Raw genomic sequence first — 19,897 nt, forward strand, 5'->3', positions numbered from 1 at the left:
TTATTACCATTGTTATTGTTTGTTTATTCATTTATTTATTCGTTTTCTATTTATTGATCTATTCATTCTTGTCATTTAATTTTTTTATGCACGGATGTATATATCGAGAAAATCCAGAGCAAAGGGCGATGTTTTCATCAATTTAATTGTCCGGACATCGGACCCATACTAAGGTTCCCCCCCCCCTATAATAATAATCAGTCAATATCTGTTGGAATTAAAGCTAAGCTAAGACCCCCACCCCTCCTCTTTCGTCAAGCCACCCCCCCCCCACCCCATCCGGATTGATTTACCGTGTACCGCAGCGCGTACCGGAGCATGGACCTATGACCTGAGGCAGGGCAGGAGAATTTTTAGCTAGTCATTGCACAAACAGCTTAAGTAAATAAAGTATGACGAATACTGACCGTACTGAGTAAAAGAAAATCGATATGCTTAGACTTTGCGATGAGCCTGAACAGGGACGTGAGAGACCTCTGAGCGGTGTAAAGTTCACATTTATCTAACCATGCTAACGGTAATTTCAGAACTGTGCGATTGCTAACTAAAATCTCCTGCTTCACACTCGAACCAAAGTTCGATTCACCAGCATCATGTCTTTGCTTCGTAATGCCATCTTGGTTGCTGTTACAGCATGTCTCGTTGCCTACCTACCAGGGTACTTCAAGAAGCCACCACCGATAGTCGTCCATGGCAAGGTTGCAAAGGGGTTCGAACCAGTTCTCCAGCAGTTCAGGTATCAACATAATCCTTTTGAACATGTGATGATATATTCTGAGGTGTGGCCAGAAATTTTGACAAAAGAATATGATTGAGTAAATACCCCGGATATATTCCTACTTTCTTCTACCCAACTTTTCATCGTTCTATGCAATTACGGCCTCATGTGAAAGTTAATTTTACGGAACTTACCATCAAGTAACCTGTATGTATAGTGTTTATTGAATAAACATTTAGATTTTTCTCTTAACCGTTTAATTTCTGCATGGTAACACCTGGTAATTAAGTGACAGATCCTCATACCTTATCCACCTTTTCCATTTGTTCACTGTGTTGATCATATTTACGAACCGAAAGCATGGTAATGACACACTTTCAATCCTGTATCATGGGGTCAGCTTAAGGCGACCGCACACCTTACGATTGATCTGCGACGCAAATTTGGAATAAAACGTAGTAGAATTTGATGCTAATATTGAGACTTGGAATATCTTACTGCGTAGTGTTCGAAATCATCGTACGAATACCTCTGTTCAAATCAATAACTATGCTATCATCCTTAGAATAAAAGCAAATTTAATCTAGTCGTAATGACCTCATAATAGTCGTACGATTGGCTACGATTTGACACTAATTTGGCCTTTACTCCAAAATAAAGGCTTGCAATCTTTCAAAATGGTTATATTAGTATTCTTTAAATTAATTTCAACCTCAAACAAAATGATATGTTCCATTCACATTTTCAGAAAATGAGCAAAATGTGATTTGTTCCAAAATCGGATCGCGACCAGTCGTAAGGTGTGCGGTGGTCTTATGCAGGAATAGGATGACCCCTGTGTAAAACTTGGCTTATATAATAGACACGTGAGGATGGACATCGGAAAATTGTCTGAGAAGACATCCAATCAATTGTTGTAAAGATCTATTTCGTATTGCAGATTTCATGATAGTTTATTAATACTTTTTTTTTCATGTATTGTATTAATTAATTCGTGGCCATGCGTAGCGTGTGGACAGCTGCCCCTACTCCGTCAATTTTTTTTAATTACATTGTTTACAGAAAATGTTCACAAATTTCACCAAAAGTGTGCACGGAATCTTTTAATTTCACTCTAGAAAGCTCCCCAATAAAAAGCCCGATCGATTCGCTCCCTCGCTTACGAGTTCCTTCGGGAAAAAACAAATCTACGGACAGTCATGATTTAATTCCAACTTCTTGAAAGTTTTACTTTTCTGGCACTTATCATGCTTATACAAAAGTATCCTGTCTGTAATATGCAATGCAGTTCAAGAAAATTCTTGCTGTACGCTGTTTCAAAGTTTGGCCCACATCATGACAATAGGCGTCACAATACGAAATCACAATATTAAATACTTGAAGTTTATGACATACTCATATTGTAGGGCTATAACTGTGGGAATATTGGTTGTACATGTAGGGTAAAATGAAGATAAAATGTCCTAGACAGCGAAAACGGTATAGAGAGGAAAGAACGGCAGTTTTGTGTTAGTGTTATGTGTAAGAGTATGTTGTTATGTAGAATTGATTATAAAGGGAAGAACTGAAACTCTGCTTTCCACTGTGCTAATGAAATATAATGTACATCAATAGCGTGATTAGTATGTTGAAAATTCCCTAGCAATCCATCGTTTAATCACATGAGGTGAACTGAACTAACAAAATAAATTGAATGTACAGCTTTATAAATCATAGCTAATGGATTCAGTATCCTTTCTTCTTTTTTAACATCATTAGAAAGAACTTTGAAAGTGGCACAGATACCCGTTATGGAGGATCAGCATTGGCTGTTTATCATAAAGGCAAGAAGATCGTTGATGTCTGGGGAGGATTCGCCGATGTAGAGAGTAATGTAGAATGGCGGGAAGACACGATGACTGTCGTTTTCTCTGCGACCAAAGGTTAGATTCAGAAGGTTGTTTTTTGCAGCTACATGTAAAACCGAAAGCAAATGATCATGTGTGTTTGCTGTCTCAAATCTCACTGTCGTAAGTAACTAAACAAAATATTCCACTTACCGTCGGTCTTGTTGCATAGCCTTAGGGCCCGGGGGGGCCACTTCCATTCACGAGTGGATACCATGCGCGACCATGGGGTCTCGAAAAGCACCCTAAACACGTAATTTCTATATTCTGAAAATGCACCCCTTAACAAGTATTGGCGTGTGAAACCCTACCCTTAACAAGTATTGCAAACAAAACGATACTCTTGGCGATATTCCCTGAAATGAACCCCTAAACAAGTACAGGAATGTTTTAATGTTACGGGTCCTTCAGTCGTTGGCTTTACCATATTTGGTTTAGTACGACCCCACCTTCTACACCTCGCATAAATCGGACTCTAAACACGTAGTGTTGGGGCAAAAGGACATCCTTTATAAGATATTTTAATTTTGTTTTATCATCCCCGCTAATTCGACCCTAAACTCGTAATTTTCCTAGCGAAATAGATACCCTTTTTTCATTATTTTTGTGTTTTTGACACCCTTATCACATTACGTACGTAACGTGCCCTATCATGAAAAAGACATCCTTTTTACGTGTTTTTTGGTCGCGCATGGTATCCACTCGTCAATGTAAGTGGCCCCCCCCCCGGGCCTTAGGGACGACTTTTTTACTGGGGGCCGGTGCTGATGTAAATTTAAAAAAGCAAAAAAAGGGGGGTTTACTGCAAAATGGAGGTCAAATTTGTCTAGAGGTATTTGAAAAGCCAAAATGAAACAAACAAAAAAGTATCACTAAAAATGAAGGTCATTTGTGTAATCAGTTTTGCATTTTTGCACACCGTCCAAAATACCTGGGTTTGCCTCCCACGGCCATGTCTTGTTGGTTCTCGAACCATTGCTGTACGTTCAAAGAACAGAGCCTCATTTCATTACATAGCATGTATAGGGCCTGGGAAATATGTTGACCTCGGGAAAACTCTTTGCGTCCCTAATTGTGTATCATGAAATAAGTACAGTAGCATCTCTTCAGACAGGAATTGAAGTTTGACCTTTCTTCCGTTTGCTCATTACACGTGTCAATAGATCACGAAGATTGGCACGTTAGTCCATTGACGTGTTGTGATCAATTGAAATTGTGTTATTTTTAAAGTCGATGGCACATGCACGAATATCTTTCTTTATCCGTCAGTCGCATTCAGAAATGATAAAGAAATACTAATGGCCATTCAACAATGATTTAAGAAAAAAAACACGCAATAACCTGGAGTGCCTTCAGTACAGCCCGTTTGATAGACCTTTAAAACGTCATTAGTCAAATAATGAAAATCAATTAAAATCCGTTATTATGAGATATCCTTTCGTGTTGAACATTATGACATTAAATCATATATTACAATAATGTCAGGATTTGATTGAATTTTCTCTATGCCTATGCTGCTGATGGTTAACTATAATGATAAAGACGGTCGGGCGACGAACACGGTGATGATGATGGTGGTGATGATGATGATTGTGATGACGGTAATGGTGTTGATGGTGATTATGATGATGACGATGATGATGTTCATAAAAATGTTGTTTTTAATCGTAGGTATTGCTTCAATTTGCATCGCCATGTTGGTTGACAGGGGTTTATTAGACTATGATAAACCTGTATCAGAATACTGGCCAGAGTTTGCACAGAAGGGAAAAGGAAAGGTCACCGTCAGACAACTCATGGAACATAAGGTCAGTTCGAGATAATTTCATCTTTCACTGTTCATGCTTTCTACATTAACATCTTCACAGCTCCTGGGTTTGTGACCTACTCAATCTTGCCATGCAACAAAGGCTAACAAGATGAGTTTTTATCACGCTGCTGACATTGTAGACAAAAGAGCTCAGTGATTCTTGGTACCATTGGGCCACTTTTCTCAGCGTCTCGCCAAAGACCAATTACTATAATAAGTAGCATTATGAAGTTTCCTTCGAGGCAAAGTTGATACCATGACATTCTTGTCGAGGCAGTCAGACCCACTGGTCAGACCAAAGAGATATCACCTCTCTCCTTGGTCAGACAGAGACCAGACAATGAAACATCTTATAACCGTCTCGGGAACGAGACATGCCTAAAAGCACTGATACCATGAAATGTTTCTTTTTTAATCTGCCATTTTCAACACAGTAAATAATCATAAACTTGAAGACGTTGATTTTTTTTTGCTCTAATACAGTTGTCGGGTTTTTGTATTTCATTTTATCATCATCCGACCTACACAGGCTGGCCTGACTCTCATGGCCCCGCCCGGTATGAATATTGACACCTTAAGTGATGTAGCCCGAGCAGGGGAGTTAATGGCGACGGCTGAAACTCAGTGGGAAATTGACGGAGTGAAACATGGTTACCATGCCCTTACCTTCGGTCCTCTCACCAACGAGCTTCTCCGTCGAGTTGATCCTCAACACCGCACAATGGGGCAGTTCTTTGCGGAAGAGATTGCAAAACCTTTAGGTAAATCCTAACTTTACATTACGTTATGTAACAAACCTGCCGAAGTATTCATTAAGCCAAAAAAACTGTTAGAAAATCCGAATATTTTCAATTATTCGTCTATCTATCCGTTCATCATGCCCGTCATATTCAGTTGACATAAATATTTACCTGAATAAAAAAGATCATCGTGTTAAGATATATATTCTTCTTGTATTGATTGTATTTATAATTTATCTTTGTTTCTACAATTCGCTATAATGAACTTCTACGATAGAAGACATTTTCAATTCACACCAAGGCAACTATGTGTTGCGTTTTTACAAGAATACTTTTGGCGTAAATATATTACGTATTTTTATACACGACCAAGATCTAGATCTAAGACAGTGTGTCATTCTGATTTTGTTATCCTTTCAATGTATGTTTTAATAAATAGAAAAACAAATAGATATTCTCCCACATCACACCATCATTGTGATCATTAGAGTGGGCCCCGATGTGCGTTTCATGAGGGAACTTGTTAAATGTTTACCTACAAAGTCTGTGTTATACCAATTACAATTTACCAGTCAGACACTTGTGCGTTCTTCTCATCCAATCAAAGAAAGGCTTTCAATGTCAGTTCCGAAATCTTGTAATTTGATGAAGTGCCCACTCATTATGACGTGTTCGCCATGACAGGTGGATTGGACTTTCACATCGGACTACCGTTGGATCAGAAGTACAGAGTTGCTCGATTGATTGAAGGAAAGATTGGGAGACTGTGGGGTTTAGACGATCCTCAAATACGACAGATGACATTGCATTTCTTGCGGACATCCTATTTCAGCAACATTCAAAAGAATCAAGAAAGTATCCTCACCAACGTAAGTAGTTAACTGCCCACACAACAGTACCCCCAAGCTCTGATATCATTTTTTTAATACCTTTGTACAAGACCAAAATCAATCACTGACCAAATTTAGAGGGACTATATATTTTCGCAATCAAGATGTCCCATGATCGATCATTGATGATGATGTACTGCTTCTATCCCTTTCACCGACGCCTTTCAATACTTTTGAAGACAATTTAAAATTGTCATTTGAACACAAATTATTAATGGGAGTGTTAATGCTGATCGATTATTTGATATTGTGTATCCAGTTGTATTCACATTGTTATCTCTTGCATTCATTTGTGTGCTGTAAGATTAAGTTGGACCGAATATCGCTATATTTTATTTAATCGGTTTTAGCAAAACTGTTTAACATAGCACATAAAATAACGCACACTTTGTGCTTGTCATTCTAGAACTTTTCAAAAAATGTTAAACATGATAAAGTTCAAGGAAAGAATTCTGTAAATATTGAATGGGATTAAGAGAATCAAATATGATAACGGTCCGGATATATACCACTCCTATAACTACTGCTTTTGTTTTCTTTCTAATAGATGGCATCATTCAACAATCCGTATTTCCAAGCTGTTGAACTTCCCTCGGCAAACGGTATTGGGACTGCTCGGGCTGTCGCGAAGGTAAGTCAGGGTTGGGGGTGGTCGAGGGCCGATTGCCCCCCCCCCTCCCTATGATTTTTATTATGACAACGGGGAAAAATAGGAAGAAATGGGATAAACGACGAAAGAAGATTATAAACCTATGAGATATTACCATCTAGCAATCTTAATATTTGACGAATTATTCTAGTCTCTCTGCTTGCTGGCATGGCTGGTGTACTCATAGCTATTAGCTTCATATATGACCAGGGGCGTAACTACTGGGGGCGGGGCACTCGCCCCCCCCCCCCCCCCCCCCCTCGTCTAGCCAAGAAAAAATGGAAAAGGAGAAAAGGGAAGAGAAACATGGTGGGGAAAAAAGAAATTATTGTAAATTATATTATTATATCATACTATTTAACGGTACAAAGTCCGTCCTCTATTTTCCTACCCAGATCTACGGCGTTTTAGCAGCCGGTGGTGTTGATCCAGAAACTAAGACAAAGCTGATGTCAAAGGAAAGGATTGATGCATTCATGAACGCCAGTACTATCACAACGGATGAAGTATTGGGTCTTGACTTAGCCCACACTTTGGGAATGGTGACAACCAAGTATGTAGTGGTAAGTGCTATTTAATTGGTAAGCCGGATAGTTCTGTAATTAATGTTTGAAATTTATATTCATTAGATGCATACATGTTCGGCTCCTCATGTGTCATTTCTCCCTTATAATTACAGGTTGGCTAATCACAAGGCGACACTACTCATAATGTTGCACTTTTTTCTGTACTATTATTTTTTTATTTTTTTGCTTTTGTAAGGAAATATAATAATGTTATATATATTAAATATCGATTACTACCCCTACAGAAAAGGCGCTTACAAAAGAAAACTGAAAATGAATGAGATGAAGATTTTGTGTTTACCGCTTATCACAATAATTCAGTTATCTTTTGGGGGCTTGGTTGGGGGAGACTATTTAGTTGCCATACCAATTTGAATAAAACTAGTCAGATTGATTGTGTATAGATTCTGTGTTGTGGTGAAAGGAATGCTTTGCCTTGGTCAGTGTATTTCATCACCTCTACTGTGAATTTATAGACAAACTAATCATTTTGTATTGGTGAATACTCTCTTCAATCATATCTATGAACATCTATGTTCTCTCTCTCTCCGTCTTTCCCTCTCCCTCTAGAACGGATCGATAATGGGATTCGGTCATGAAGGGGCAGGCGGTCAGAAGGCGTGGGCTGATCCTGAGAACCAGATCGGATTTTCATTCATCAGCAGCGCAATGTCTCCTTACACGCATAACGGAGATATTAGGAGCCAAGATTTAACCGAAATCTTGTATGAATGTTTAAGAAAAGAGAAGTTGATTTGAGGATCTTTTAAAATCTTGTTTAATTTCCCCCCACCCCAACCCCAAAAGACAAATGAATATGATGACAAAAAAAATCTTTAAACAGCAGGTGACGAAAGTGCACATTATTTCCAACAGAAAATAAATCGAAGGCTAGTTCGAAGGGATGATTCACATAGATTTAAAGGACAAGTCCACCCCAACAAAAACTTGATTTGAATAAAAAGAGAAAAATTCAACAAGCATAACACTGAAAATTTCATCAAAATCGGATGTAAAATAAGAAAGTTATGGCGTTTTAAAGTTTCGCTTATTTTCAACAAAATAGTTATATGAATGAGCCAGTTACTTCCAAATGAGAGAGTTGATGACATCACTCACTATTTCTTTTGTATTTTATTATATGAAATATGAAATATTTTTATTTTTTCATCATTGTCATCTAAAATGAAGCTTCATTCCTTCCTGAACACGTGGAATTCCATTATTTTAACATTTTGTGCTTCAGGCAAGGAGGTCCTAATCGACAAATTCGTAAATATTGAAATATTGTATAATTCAAACAATAAAAAACAAAAGAAATAGTGAGTGAGTGACATCATCGACTCTCTCATTTGGATGTAACTGGCTCGTTCATATAACTATTTTGTTGAAAATAAGCGAACCTTTGAAATGTGGTAACTCTCTTATTTTCATCCGTTTTTTATGAAATTTTCAGCATTGTGCTTGTCTGATTTTTCTCTATTGATTCAAATCAACTTTTTTCTGAGGTGGAATTCACCTTTAAGTAAGACTTAAAGGGCAAGTCTACCCCAACAAAAATTTGATTTTAATAAAGTGAAAAAAATAAGAAAGTTATGACATTTTCATAACTGTGCTTAATTTTACAAAAAAAAAGTTATATGCACATCCTGGTCGGTATGCAAATGAGGGGACTGATGACATCACCAACTCACAATTTTCTTTTGTATTTTATCAAATGAAATGTCTCCTCGCTGTTATGTGAAATAACGTTTTATTACTCCCTGAACATGTGGAAGTGAAATTCTTTAACACATTGTAGGTAAGTTAAGTTAGTCGTTATTGTCAAATCTGTCAAAATTATATATTGTATAATCATAAACAATAAAAACAAATTAAATAGTGAGTCAGGGACATCATCAAGTCTCTCATTTGCATATAACTGAGAAGTGCATATACGATTTTGTGAGAAAAAAAAACTAGGGAAATTTTAAAATGTCATAACTTTCCTATTTTGCTTCCGAGTTTGATGAAATTTTCAGTGTTGTTGTAGTTTGATTTTTCTTTTTTGATTCAAAATAAACTTTCTTTCTGGGGTAAACTTGACCTTTAAAAAAAAGTCGCACTTGAATACCGAGTTGCTAAAGGTATGAAAGGCTTGACCGCATCGATCAGATCGACACACACTACTATGTATCTATCGATAAGATCGCGCGTTGTATATCATGTTCCCGTCGGCATTTAAGTGCGACTTAAGTTATACTTAAATCTTGTGAAACATCCAACCCCCCCCCCCCCCCTGGAATCGACTTCTCTTTGTAGCTCACGATTTCCTTATAGTTTATCAGACAACCTTGTACTTCATCAAAGAAATATTAGTTTTTTTATCCCCTCGAGATTCGTGCCTTAATCGATTGCATTTTGCCTCCACTCTAACGAGAATATCTCTATGCCATAATTGCAATCCTTTTGTGATATTGACATCATTTTTAATGTGCCATATCTTTTTATATTAAACAATATTTATTAATGAATATACATTGATTTAATCAAAGAGAATAAAGAGCGGGAAGTGACTCTAGACGGTTGTTTATTCATATTGTCTGTGTTATGCAGGATGATTGGAAGTACGGATACAAAATCATAGGGCCGTCGGAAGTGATGGGAAAATGATTACATGACATAACGTGATCAAAATGAGAGATCTCATTATTCATAAGCAGATTTTCTTTTAGTAGATAATGTATTAGTGATAATGGATATTTTACCTGATTGTGCAAAAAACACAAATTTGGGGATAGCTTACTGTCTTATATATAAATAATTTGATTTTTGATCTCTATTCTACCTGACAATCTGTCAAAGATATTATGTTAGAATGATTTATCCATCAACGTTTAATTTTGAAGAAATATTTACTGGAATTATAAACCTCTTCCCGGTCTCATCATATAATATGATTTCTTCATTCTCTTCTTGTATAAAGTTAACGACGCATGAGTATATATTTTTCTTGCTCTCAACAGCTTTTGCTTTAACTGTCTTTTCTTCCTCAATTTTGAATAGAGTTCTACCACCACCCCTTTCATGAAATCCTGAATCTGCCAATGAACAAACTGATAAGGGTAAATACATCATATCATTTACTAAACTATTAGATCATAATGGTTAAAGTAAAAACTGCAAGAATTCTGTCAATCTATTTCGAGATGATTTTTAGATTCATGCGCGCGTAGCTTCTAAGAGGAGAGAAGCGTTTATATGGTGATGACTAACAAAAAAAAATCGTCATGGTAGGCAACAAAAATAGGATGCAATTTTTTTTTCTTTAAAAAAAGATCACGAAAAGTTGGAATGAAATTTTTTTATTTGTTTATTTCTTAATCTTTTTCATTTTGATGCACATTCACTCAAAAATCAATTGTATTTACGTCTTCCGCTATGTAGTCTTTTCATGGGTAATCTACCCGTCACGTCACTAAATTGTGTTCGTCTTGCAAGATGAATCTATTGAAATAAATAATGAAGTACCAAGGAGATACAACAAACGATGGGAGAAAAGAAGATAATGGCGTCACTCCCTCCTGTTGTCATGGTGCTTGTGTGTTCGGCCGTCGTAACGTCTATATCATACAGAGACAGTGGAAAAACATTAGGGCAAAAATAAGATTACATGGATATTTATCTCTAAAATGTTTAAAGACTGATAACCTCACAAATACATCAATGAAATCAGTTACAAAAATATGGGAACAGCACCCCACACGCATTTTCACACACATACACACCCACACACTAATAACCCATAACCCTCTCATTCGCACGCACACACGACCCTCACACGTTCGCACACACAAACACAACGCGCATCCAGGCACTGGCATTTTCTGTCCGTATCACGCAAAATCCGTTTTCTCTTCCACGCGCACACATTCCCACACTTGGTCCTTTATTGAATTTCAGATATATGCCTAGTAGATTCGGGGGTATACCCTTTCGTTGTGAACTTCAACCTCAACAAACTCATCGGCAATATGTATTTATGTCACACGTACCTGTTGGATTGGTATGTTGTGTTTCGTCATAAACCTCGTAGAGAGAAATAGTTCCGCTTACTGTGCTCGTAACCATCAACATGGCCACTCCTGTTACACTTTTGGATGCAGGAATGAACCTTTATTTTAAAAAAAGTCAGTAATAGTTCACATGAATGTGCATTTTAAAAGACAGATAATATGATGATTAAAATGAATGGGGTATTATAGGGAATCTCCGTTCCTACTAAATTGTGAATAATTTCATAAAAAATAATTTCCAGTCACAATGGGCGAATCATGCGATGAAGAAGATCGGTACGATATTTGATGGCATAATAATGCTGATGAACAATGATCAATTTAGGGCAATCTATATGATGTGGTGTTGTGACTACTTGACATTTTGTTTCGAAAAAAAGTAAAGTAAAATTCAGTTCTTTTATATCTATTATTTCAGAATCAGTCATGAAATGCGTTTCATTTAGGCTTATATCGCCACCAGTGAAGTGAAAGCAAAATAGAAGTAGCAATCATGACCTTACTTCATATCTTCCGGATCAAGGTCACCTAGGTTGCCATTGTTCAGAAGATTCTGGAATGTATCGTTGATGCCACCCGCTCGATACACGCTTTCGAACGTCGGTACGACCTGGCCGACTTCAAGAGAGTAGATAAGGATTACCGATGTACGATCGACACCGACGAAGAGGATACGACGTCCACCGAGTTCGCCGATCTCTACCGATTCACATTCGGGACCCTGCGCGTGTAAGTAGGATGAGGGAAATATTAAAACACACAGACTTTGCTAATCTTGCGAACTATGCAACTGGGGAGCGTTTCATGAAATGACTTGTCGGACGTTTTATCCGACAAGTCCTGTTTTATCGACAGTTACCATAGTAACAGTGCTTCTCAGCCAATCAGAATCAAGGAAAGATGTCAGATCTGACAACTTGTCGGACGAAAATGTTGATGAAACACCCCACGGGTATGAAAATTCGTATGGTAGAGAATTTGTTTTGCATTTGTATCAACAACTACGGCCATGCACATTCAATTACCGAATTTTGTAATAAATATTTATGAATTTACTTTGATATGAAAAAGGGGAGGATAAAACAGAGCAACGATTCTACGTTTATTGTAATGGGTATCGAAACCAAACATTTATTCCATCCTTACACTCTAATGTAACTTTGCTATTACTGTTACTTTCTTGGAATACTTGATTGTGATTAGCTGTTGAGCCCTGTTACCATCAAAGGTACGGCAATTACAGCAAAGATGCCGTAGTTTCGCAACTCTTTATGAAAAGTGTCCCTGGGATCCGTTTCATAAACCTGTTCGTAAGTTACACGTGACGTTGTGCACGTCTGTTACGGTCTTTCGTCTGGTGATATTTCCTTGTAAACTAACATATTCACTGTAAAAAATGAAGTGCTAAAATAGCACTTCATTTCTTACAGTGTATACATGTAGCTGACCTAGCACCGAAGAAAACGGGTGGGTCAGGGTCAAAACAAATTGAAGGGGACGTCAGATCCTTTTCCTCAATTGAGGGTATCATAGAAACTTCATGTCCCAGGCATCTTCTTTTCACACTTTTCTTTTCTTTTTTTTTTTCCTTTTCACCCTTTTTTCTATCCTAGTTTTCCACTATTTGAAAATCATAGACACCACCCCCATGGCACCGCCTCTGTCTTAGGATATAGTCCAGTCGTTCGAAAAGTCGTGGCTATCTTTGCGATCAGCTTTATGAAACTGCATCCCGGTGGCTGAAGAAATGATTAGTACTTTTCTCAATTGAGAGTATCATAGAAACTTCATGTCCCAGGCATCTTCTTTTCACACTTTTCTTTTCTTTTTTTTCCTTTTCACCCTTTTTTCTATCCTAGTTTTCCACTATTTGAAATCATAGACACCACCCCCATGGCACTGCCTCTGTCTTAGGATATAGTCCAGTCGTTCGAAAAGTCGTGGCTATCTTTGCGATCAGCTTTATGAAACTGCATCCCGGTGGCTGAAGAAATGATCAGTACTTTTCTCAATTGAGAGTATCAGAAACTTCATGTCCCAGACATCTTCTTTTCACACTTTTATTTCCATTTTTTCCTTTTCACCCTTTTTTCTATCCTAGTTTTCCACTATTTGAAAATCATAGACACCACCCCCATGGCACCGCCTCTGTCTTAGGATATAGTCCAGTCGTTCGTAAAGTCGTGGCTATCTTTACGATCAGCTTTATGAAATTGCATCCCGGTGGCTGAAGAAATGATTAGTACTTTTCTCAATTGAGGGTATCATAGAAACTTCATGTCCCAGACATCTTCTTTTCACACTCTTCTTTCTTTTTTCCCCTTTTCACCCTTTATTCTATCCTTGTATACCTTGCCGATCGATACATATTATCATGATTATCATACCTGGTTATCGGAGCGCTTGTCAAAAAAATCGATTGGTTTGTCTTCGTCAGCATCGTCAGGTTTAGTGTCCGTGTTGAAGACATCAGGGTAGAACTTGGCTATCATCTTCTCTACCTCATCGCCGCTGTCGTAGACGAGTGTCATGTTGGAGGCCTTGAAGATGGAAAACCCTCTTGCTCCAAAGAAATAAAGCTTCTCAAATTTGTCCTGGTCATCCTTACCGTCGACCTTGCTGAACGTAAGACGTCCTTTTTGTATATAATTCGGTATATTATTTGGACAACAAAAGAAAATAGAATGAAATCTCAAACTTTAATCTAAAAAAAAATAATAATAATACACTTGTGTCTTTGGGTATCCTTGCCTACCGGTAGGTAATGATGAGAGGAGATTTGCCTTATTTCACCATAAATATGTTTTAAAGATATAATTATACATACTTTTCAAATGTAATGAATAACTTGCCCATTCCATTTTTACAGGCCAAATCGATGACTGGAATGAAGAATGAATTACAAAGGTTCGGACCTTTATCTCGGTTGCTTCATTCATACGCACTTAACAAATGTAATGAAATATCATGAAATATTCCTCTGTATTGGCCTACTCATCCCATGTATTTGTTTCATCATTCCATTGATTACGAACATTTTTTTGAGGGGGGGGGGCTCTCCTGTCAGAAATTCCATCCACCAGATAAATTTCTGCGAAAGGCATAACGAAGAGAAGGTCTCATTAATCTAAGAAGGTTTTACTATTATTGTTAAATCAAATCTGTCATGGTTTCAACTTACCTAGAATTTCATTGTCACTCACGTTAGTTATCAGATCTCTATTAAATGTTGACGAAAAATCCCCTGCAAGTTATCAAAATAAAGCAGTAATATGTGATTATTATTATACTCATGTTATAATATTTAACCAAAGGTGCATGTTAAGGATGTTTTAAAAGCAACGAACGCATCAATTAAATTGTAGTAATGGACCGAGAATTCCATATTTATAATCAAAATATATAAATTTATCTTAGTGTAAGTTATGCAAGCCTTACGTTCTTGCCTGTGAATATTTGGGTCTAATAAGTTTTAATTACATTTTCCTAACACACGCAACAACCTTTGGCATAATTACAAAGCAGTGAATTGGTAGATTTATTTATTCTTGCTTTCTTTAGACAGGGTGGTCTCTTCAGTACACAAAAACTGTTTTTTGGAGAGAGCCCTGATAACCATAAAAGCATAACTTCCTTATATCTAAAGTTGGTTGCAATACTTACAAATTAATTAAGTGTAATTTGATTTTAAGTCACCTTCTTTGAAATCTTTCCCCCTTTGGCTTTCTGTCCAATCATCCTTTCCCAGTTCATAATCCAAACTATTGCCCTCATTGGCTGTGATGATATATCCTTCTCCATCCACTTCAAAGTATTTGATACCATCGGGCTGGAAGAAGCTAAAGATGTCGTGTTGTTGAAAAAGATCCCTGAAAATATGATCAAAGAGTGTTGGGTGTAGCTGAAATAAAAAGATCCATGTAGGCAAGCTACTTCTGTTTCCTCATAATGAAAGCTGTTAATGAAAAGGTTATCTTTGTCACCGAGTAATTCTTGTCAACCAAATGGTAGTATAGAAATTAACTGACAACCCTTTTTCTTATTTGAAATCTTTGTGTCTTCGACAATGATTTTGGAGAAGCCTCTCAAATTGACCTAATAATTAAAACCATGGAGTCATCCGAGTACTAAAAATCACACTTCATTATAATGCGCCGTTTGGTCCAACTTACACTTTTCTATTGATACTGTGGGGGAATAAATGATTGAATAACGTTCCCAGTTGTCACATGAGACTAAAATAATAACAATTTTACCCATGTCACCATATACCTTGTGAGTAACAAATATTGACACCTCACAAATCCCCAATTTAAGAAAATACCAACGTCACGAACGCATAATCATTATGTATGACTGGAAAGAATATCTTCTTCCAAATAATGCGGTACCATATTTATGGGGTATGTGTTAACAATTGGATGATTAGTAGAGATTCTTTGCAGCGATGTATATTTTGATTTGCGCCAAGGTAAGGCATGAATGCAATGAAAGAACCCCGGTTTCAGTGGTGTCCTAATCCTGCATGAGTTAGTAAACATGTTTGCAAATCATTTTTCAATGAAATAAACTCGAGATTGATACTAAAATGTGTCTATTGAACAATTATGTCAATTTACTGGGAAAAAGTTGTTGTTTTTTCATTGATGATTTGAATTCAGAACAAGAGAGTATATATATGAACAAAATAGTTTACCACCATCTTTATCGCTTGCATCCAGGTAAAGGTTACTCCAGCTTTTTTCACCAAGGGGATAGACGTCTTCTATTTCATCGGTTGTTAAATCTATGGCAGCGATTGCGTTGTTTTTCTGAAATATCAAAAAACGTAGCGTTGTAAAAAGCCTATACTGTACTGATACTCGAAGATTTTATTCGAATAAATCAAGATCACTTCACCTCCAAATTATTTTGGTGCATAACGTCGTTATGTATATCTGTACGACGATGCCTCGGATTGAATGGTATATATAAATATTTATTCATTCTATCAAATGTCCATACAAGATATGCGTATGATGACATTGTGCTTTGAAACAATTATCCGTTTTTTCAACTACTTGGAACTATTGCAACCAAAGGGCCACCAGCTTGCAGCCATCGAGCCTTTTGATCATGTTGATTGTGAGACTGGCCCCCAGTGGCGGGAGATAAAAATGTAGGAATTTTGGCGGGCAGACGGTTAGTGCGTAATTTCCGGGAAAACAAAAAAGGAAATTTAGATTACTTAAATTATTATCATTATAAACTGTCATAAAATATTATTTTATGTTTGACAGAGAGGAATTGGTAATGAACAAATATAAAAAAAAATAAAAAAGTTGAAGGCGCATGCTGTGGTTGGAGAATAAATGTCAGCTTCCTTTCTAGTAACAGTTGATGTGAAGCAGGGATGTGCAATCGGTCCGATCTTTTTAATACTTTTTTCCAGCAGCAGCAGCTACAACAGTCATCAAAATCTTCACAACAATAAGGCTTCATTCTCACCAATTAGGTATACCCATGAAATTCAGCTACGGCCTTATGTAATTTACCGCAATGCCATGAATGTCCCCTCCTAACAAGCATATCGTGACATGCATTTGAATGCACATTACTTGCCGAATATTTGATTAAAATTTTTGAAAGTTAGCTTCCATTACGTGACATTGAAAGCTCCCACATTTTTTTTATAAGTCCTCAGAATTTTCTCAAACAAGTTTCCATATAGCATACACGTACCTGTAATGCAACATATGCTTTACTGTCATTTTTGTTATATGTAATATATTCAGGCTCCATATTTTGTGAGAATGTATGTTCGCCATCGTCCAATTGTCCACGGTAAGAATAACGCACACCTTTTCCCACATATTCATCAGCTCTACAAAAATGAAAATAAATGAATAAAAATCAGCACAAAGATTGTACGTTTGAAAATGAAAAGTTCCAATGGAGCCCTCACTGCTCCGTCTTGTTTAAACGTTAAATTTGGAAATTAAGATTTCATGAAATAAAATGTGGAAATTCTCTGTCTGTCTGCATAAAGTTGACATTTATATTCTTATTTCGGAGTTTTAGGAGTTACATCATACTGGCACAATTTATTTAAAACACACAGATGTGTACTAGGATAATCTTGACAATTCCGATTCTGGAAAAAAATGAATAATAATAAGATCTCCATTCATACAGCGTTGTTACTGTATGCATAATACTCAAATGCGCTGTGATCCGTGGTATCATTACTATTACTCCGGCCGTAGCTGAGACGCCATATCGGCGCTAAAGCGTGAAGTGATAAATCCGACCGGGTGCCCATTCACCTCACCTGGGTCGAGTGCAGCACTAAGCGGGTAAATCCCTTGCTGTAGGGAAAGACACCATGGCCGGGATTGGAACCCATGTCCCTCTGATAGAAAGACGAGAGTCGTAACGACTAGACCATGACGCCCTTACCATTAACCATATCATTGGATAACGTCAATATGACTCACCTGTCATTGAATTGGGTGAAGTTGAGCAGTGTAGAATTGTAGGCGGAGCCATCATGGGAAAGTCGAATAATGGAGATCGTTCCCTCTGGATTGATCAATGCCGTCTTCTCTGCATTTTCTTTTGCTATTCCCTTATTAGCAACGAGGATGGTTAGGCAATTGCGTGAGAAATGAAGCATATCGGGTTTGCTGCCGACTTTAACCGAAGGCGAAAGTAAGTCAATTAACGAACAAAAAATAAAACCAATCAATTTTTACTTAATTTGAATTAATTTACCAATTACTGATTTCCGTTCAGTTGTACATTATAATTATGCTAAGCATGACAAAACACTAACATAATTTAAACATATTTAGTCAATCAACATATCTGATTGTTATTGTTTTCATGAGGTCTTAGCATTGCGATCTGAAGTTTAATTTAATTTTAGTAGTCCTTTGTCAATCATTTGGTCAGCTGTACATCTCACTGGGTGAGAGAAATATACTTAGAATGTAAATTACTATGCATTGTATATCTTCTGTATATGCCCACTGCAGTATATTGAATAAGCAGGTAAAACATGTGACCTGACAACCTGAAACGTTTGAAATGCATTACTCCGTTTTTTTCAGGGATCGGGGGGGGGGGGGGGCTTTATCAATTTCGTTGGACTGACAAGATTTGAGGTCTGAGAACTTTCTTCATTTTGATCGGTTGACATGGACTCTCACTTTGGTATTTACTTCTTTCATGGAACGCTCCCAAGGTGATTTCCACACAGCTTTCTTAAACGTAATTTTCCCCAATGTGTTTCACTTTTATCCAACTTGAAACCCCTAACTTGACCTCAAGCTAGACTTTCCTTTTCAACACTTACTCGGTATTTCCTGAAGCCTGCTCCACGTCTCTGCAGTTTTGTCGTAAAGGCTGTAAATCTGTAGAGTACCCGGATCTACTTTCGAATTTCCTTCAAGAACGAAAGCAACAAAATCGCCGCAGGTCTCGATGTCATTGCATGTAAAGTCAATAGTCATTCGATGAATAATGGTGGGCATGGTCACATTTGACCAATCAGTGATATGGATATAATTGTCACCTGCATGGGAGGAATAAAACGCCATACCGATATATATTATGAATTTCAAAGTGATAGTCACAACTTATAAAGGAAGATTAGGCATGTTGTTCTATATTACTTAGACACTAGTTTTGTGCCAAGGAATAATCTACCTTACATGATTATGGCTATACTCGAATACAGAGTTACTGATACCGCAGTTCGTCATATTTTTTTTCTAGTCCATCTAGCGTAACTTGATTAACCAAACTATACTAAAAACAAAAAAAAACATGTTTAATCTTTGGCAAATATTGTAAAGGATGGTCCAATGTGGACAAACTTACTTTAGTTTGACAATGACTTCTGAACGATTGTCAGTACCATGTTCCGATGTGTCCATCTTACAATGAAACTCCGTTAAATCAATTTAATTAAATATGATATGTTATTATAGACTGGATGAATGTGTCACATGGAGGAAAAATGGGTTCGAAAGGTATTGGACAAAATGATAAAACATGCAGAGAGAACTAAATAAACAGACCTCCTGTGTAGGCAATTTTGTTGGTAGCATCATAGCCAGACTGTTCTGAAGCGCCCTCATCGATTCCATAAAGACCAACCTCTTCGTTATATTCGTATGGCATGGAGATTGTAGAAACTGGACGAAGGGTTACCATCGCAGAAACGACTGGTAAAACGACCAGCAGCGAAGCAATAAGGCCAATCTGCTGTTTCATGATGGGTGTTAAGTTGAGTCTTTCTGGAGAATATTCTAGAAAAGATTTTCGAGGATTATCGTTTCCTGAAACCATGGACTATGTAGTGACTGTGATTTTTTTTTAAACTTCTCTCTTCTTGGCTGTTGATAAAAAAAATATAATACTAGGAGGTGCAAGGCGATTATGACGAAAATGCTAATGATGATGATGATTATAGTGTTGGTGGTGATATTTCAGACTTATAGATCATTCTCGACGAACAGGGCGAATTGTACTAATACAATCCTACAAACTAATGGTATATTTGTAAGTACATGTCTAAAGCAAAATCCAACAAAATGA

The 19,897-nt window shown here is 37.1% G+C and overlaps 2 protein-coding genes across 2 annotated transcripts; one reads left to right on the plus strand and one right to left on the minus strand.

Annotated features, from left to right (window-relative positions):
- The first annotated feature begins 410 nt into the window (after positions 1-410).
- LOC121427514 (beta-lactamase domain-containing protein 2-like) lies at positions 411-8,247 on the plus strand. The gene is made up of 8 exons (XM_041623949.1): positions 411-736; positions 2,477-2,640; positions 4,276-4,412; positions 4,944-5,175; positions 5,839-6,023; positions 6,592-6,675; positions 7,089-7,256; positions 7,830-8,247. Exons 1-8 carry the CDS (start codon positions 594-596, stop codon positions 8,016-8,018), a joined length of 1,302 nt encoding a protein of 433 aa, XP_041479883.1. The 5' UTR covers positions 411-593; the 3' UTR covers positions 8,019-8,247.
- A 1,072-nt stretch (positions 8,248-9,319) lies between these two features.
- LOC121428213 (mesenchyme-specific cell surface glycoprotein-like) lies at positions 9,320-19,573 on the minus strand. The gene is made up of 11 exons (XM_041624825.1): positions 19,378-19,573; positions 18,651-18,869; positions 17,791-17,986; positions 17,036-17,177; positions 15,993-16,125; positions 15,011-15,166; positions 14,496-14,558; positions 13,702-13,949; positions 11,818-12,035; positions 11,294-11,412; positions 9,320-10,861 (listed from the first exon to the last, which is right to left on the minus strand). Exons 1-11 carry the CDS (start codon positions 19,571-19,573, stop codon positions 10,746-10,748), a joined length of 1,806 nt encoding a protein of 601 aa, XP_041480759.1. The 3' UTR covers positions 9,320-10,745.
- Positions 19,574-19,897: the final 324 nt, after the last annotated feature.

This window comes from Lytechinus variegatus, chromosome 14 (genome assembly GCF_018143015.1).
Source record: "Lytechinus variegatus isolate NC3 chromosome 14, Lvar_3.0, whole genome shotgun sequence".
In the NCBI taxonomy this organism is placed as follows: Eukaryota; Metazoa; Echinodermata; class Echinoidea; order Temnopleuroida; family Toxopneustidae; genus Lytechinus; species Lytechinus variegatus.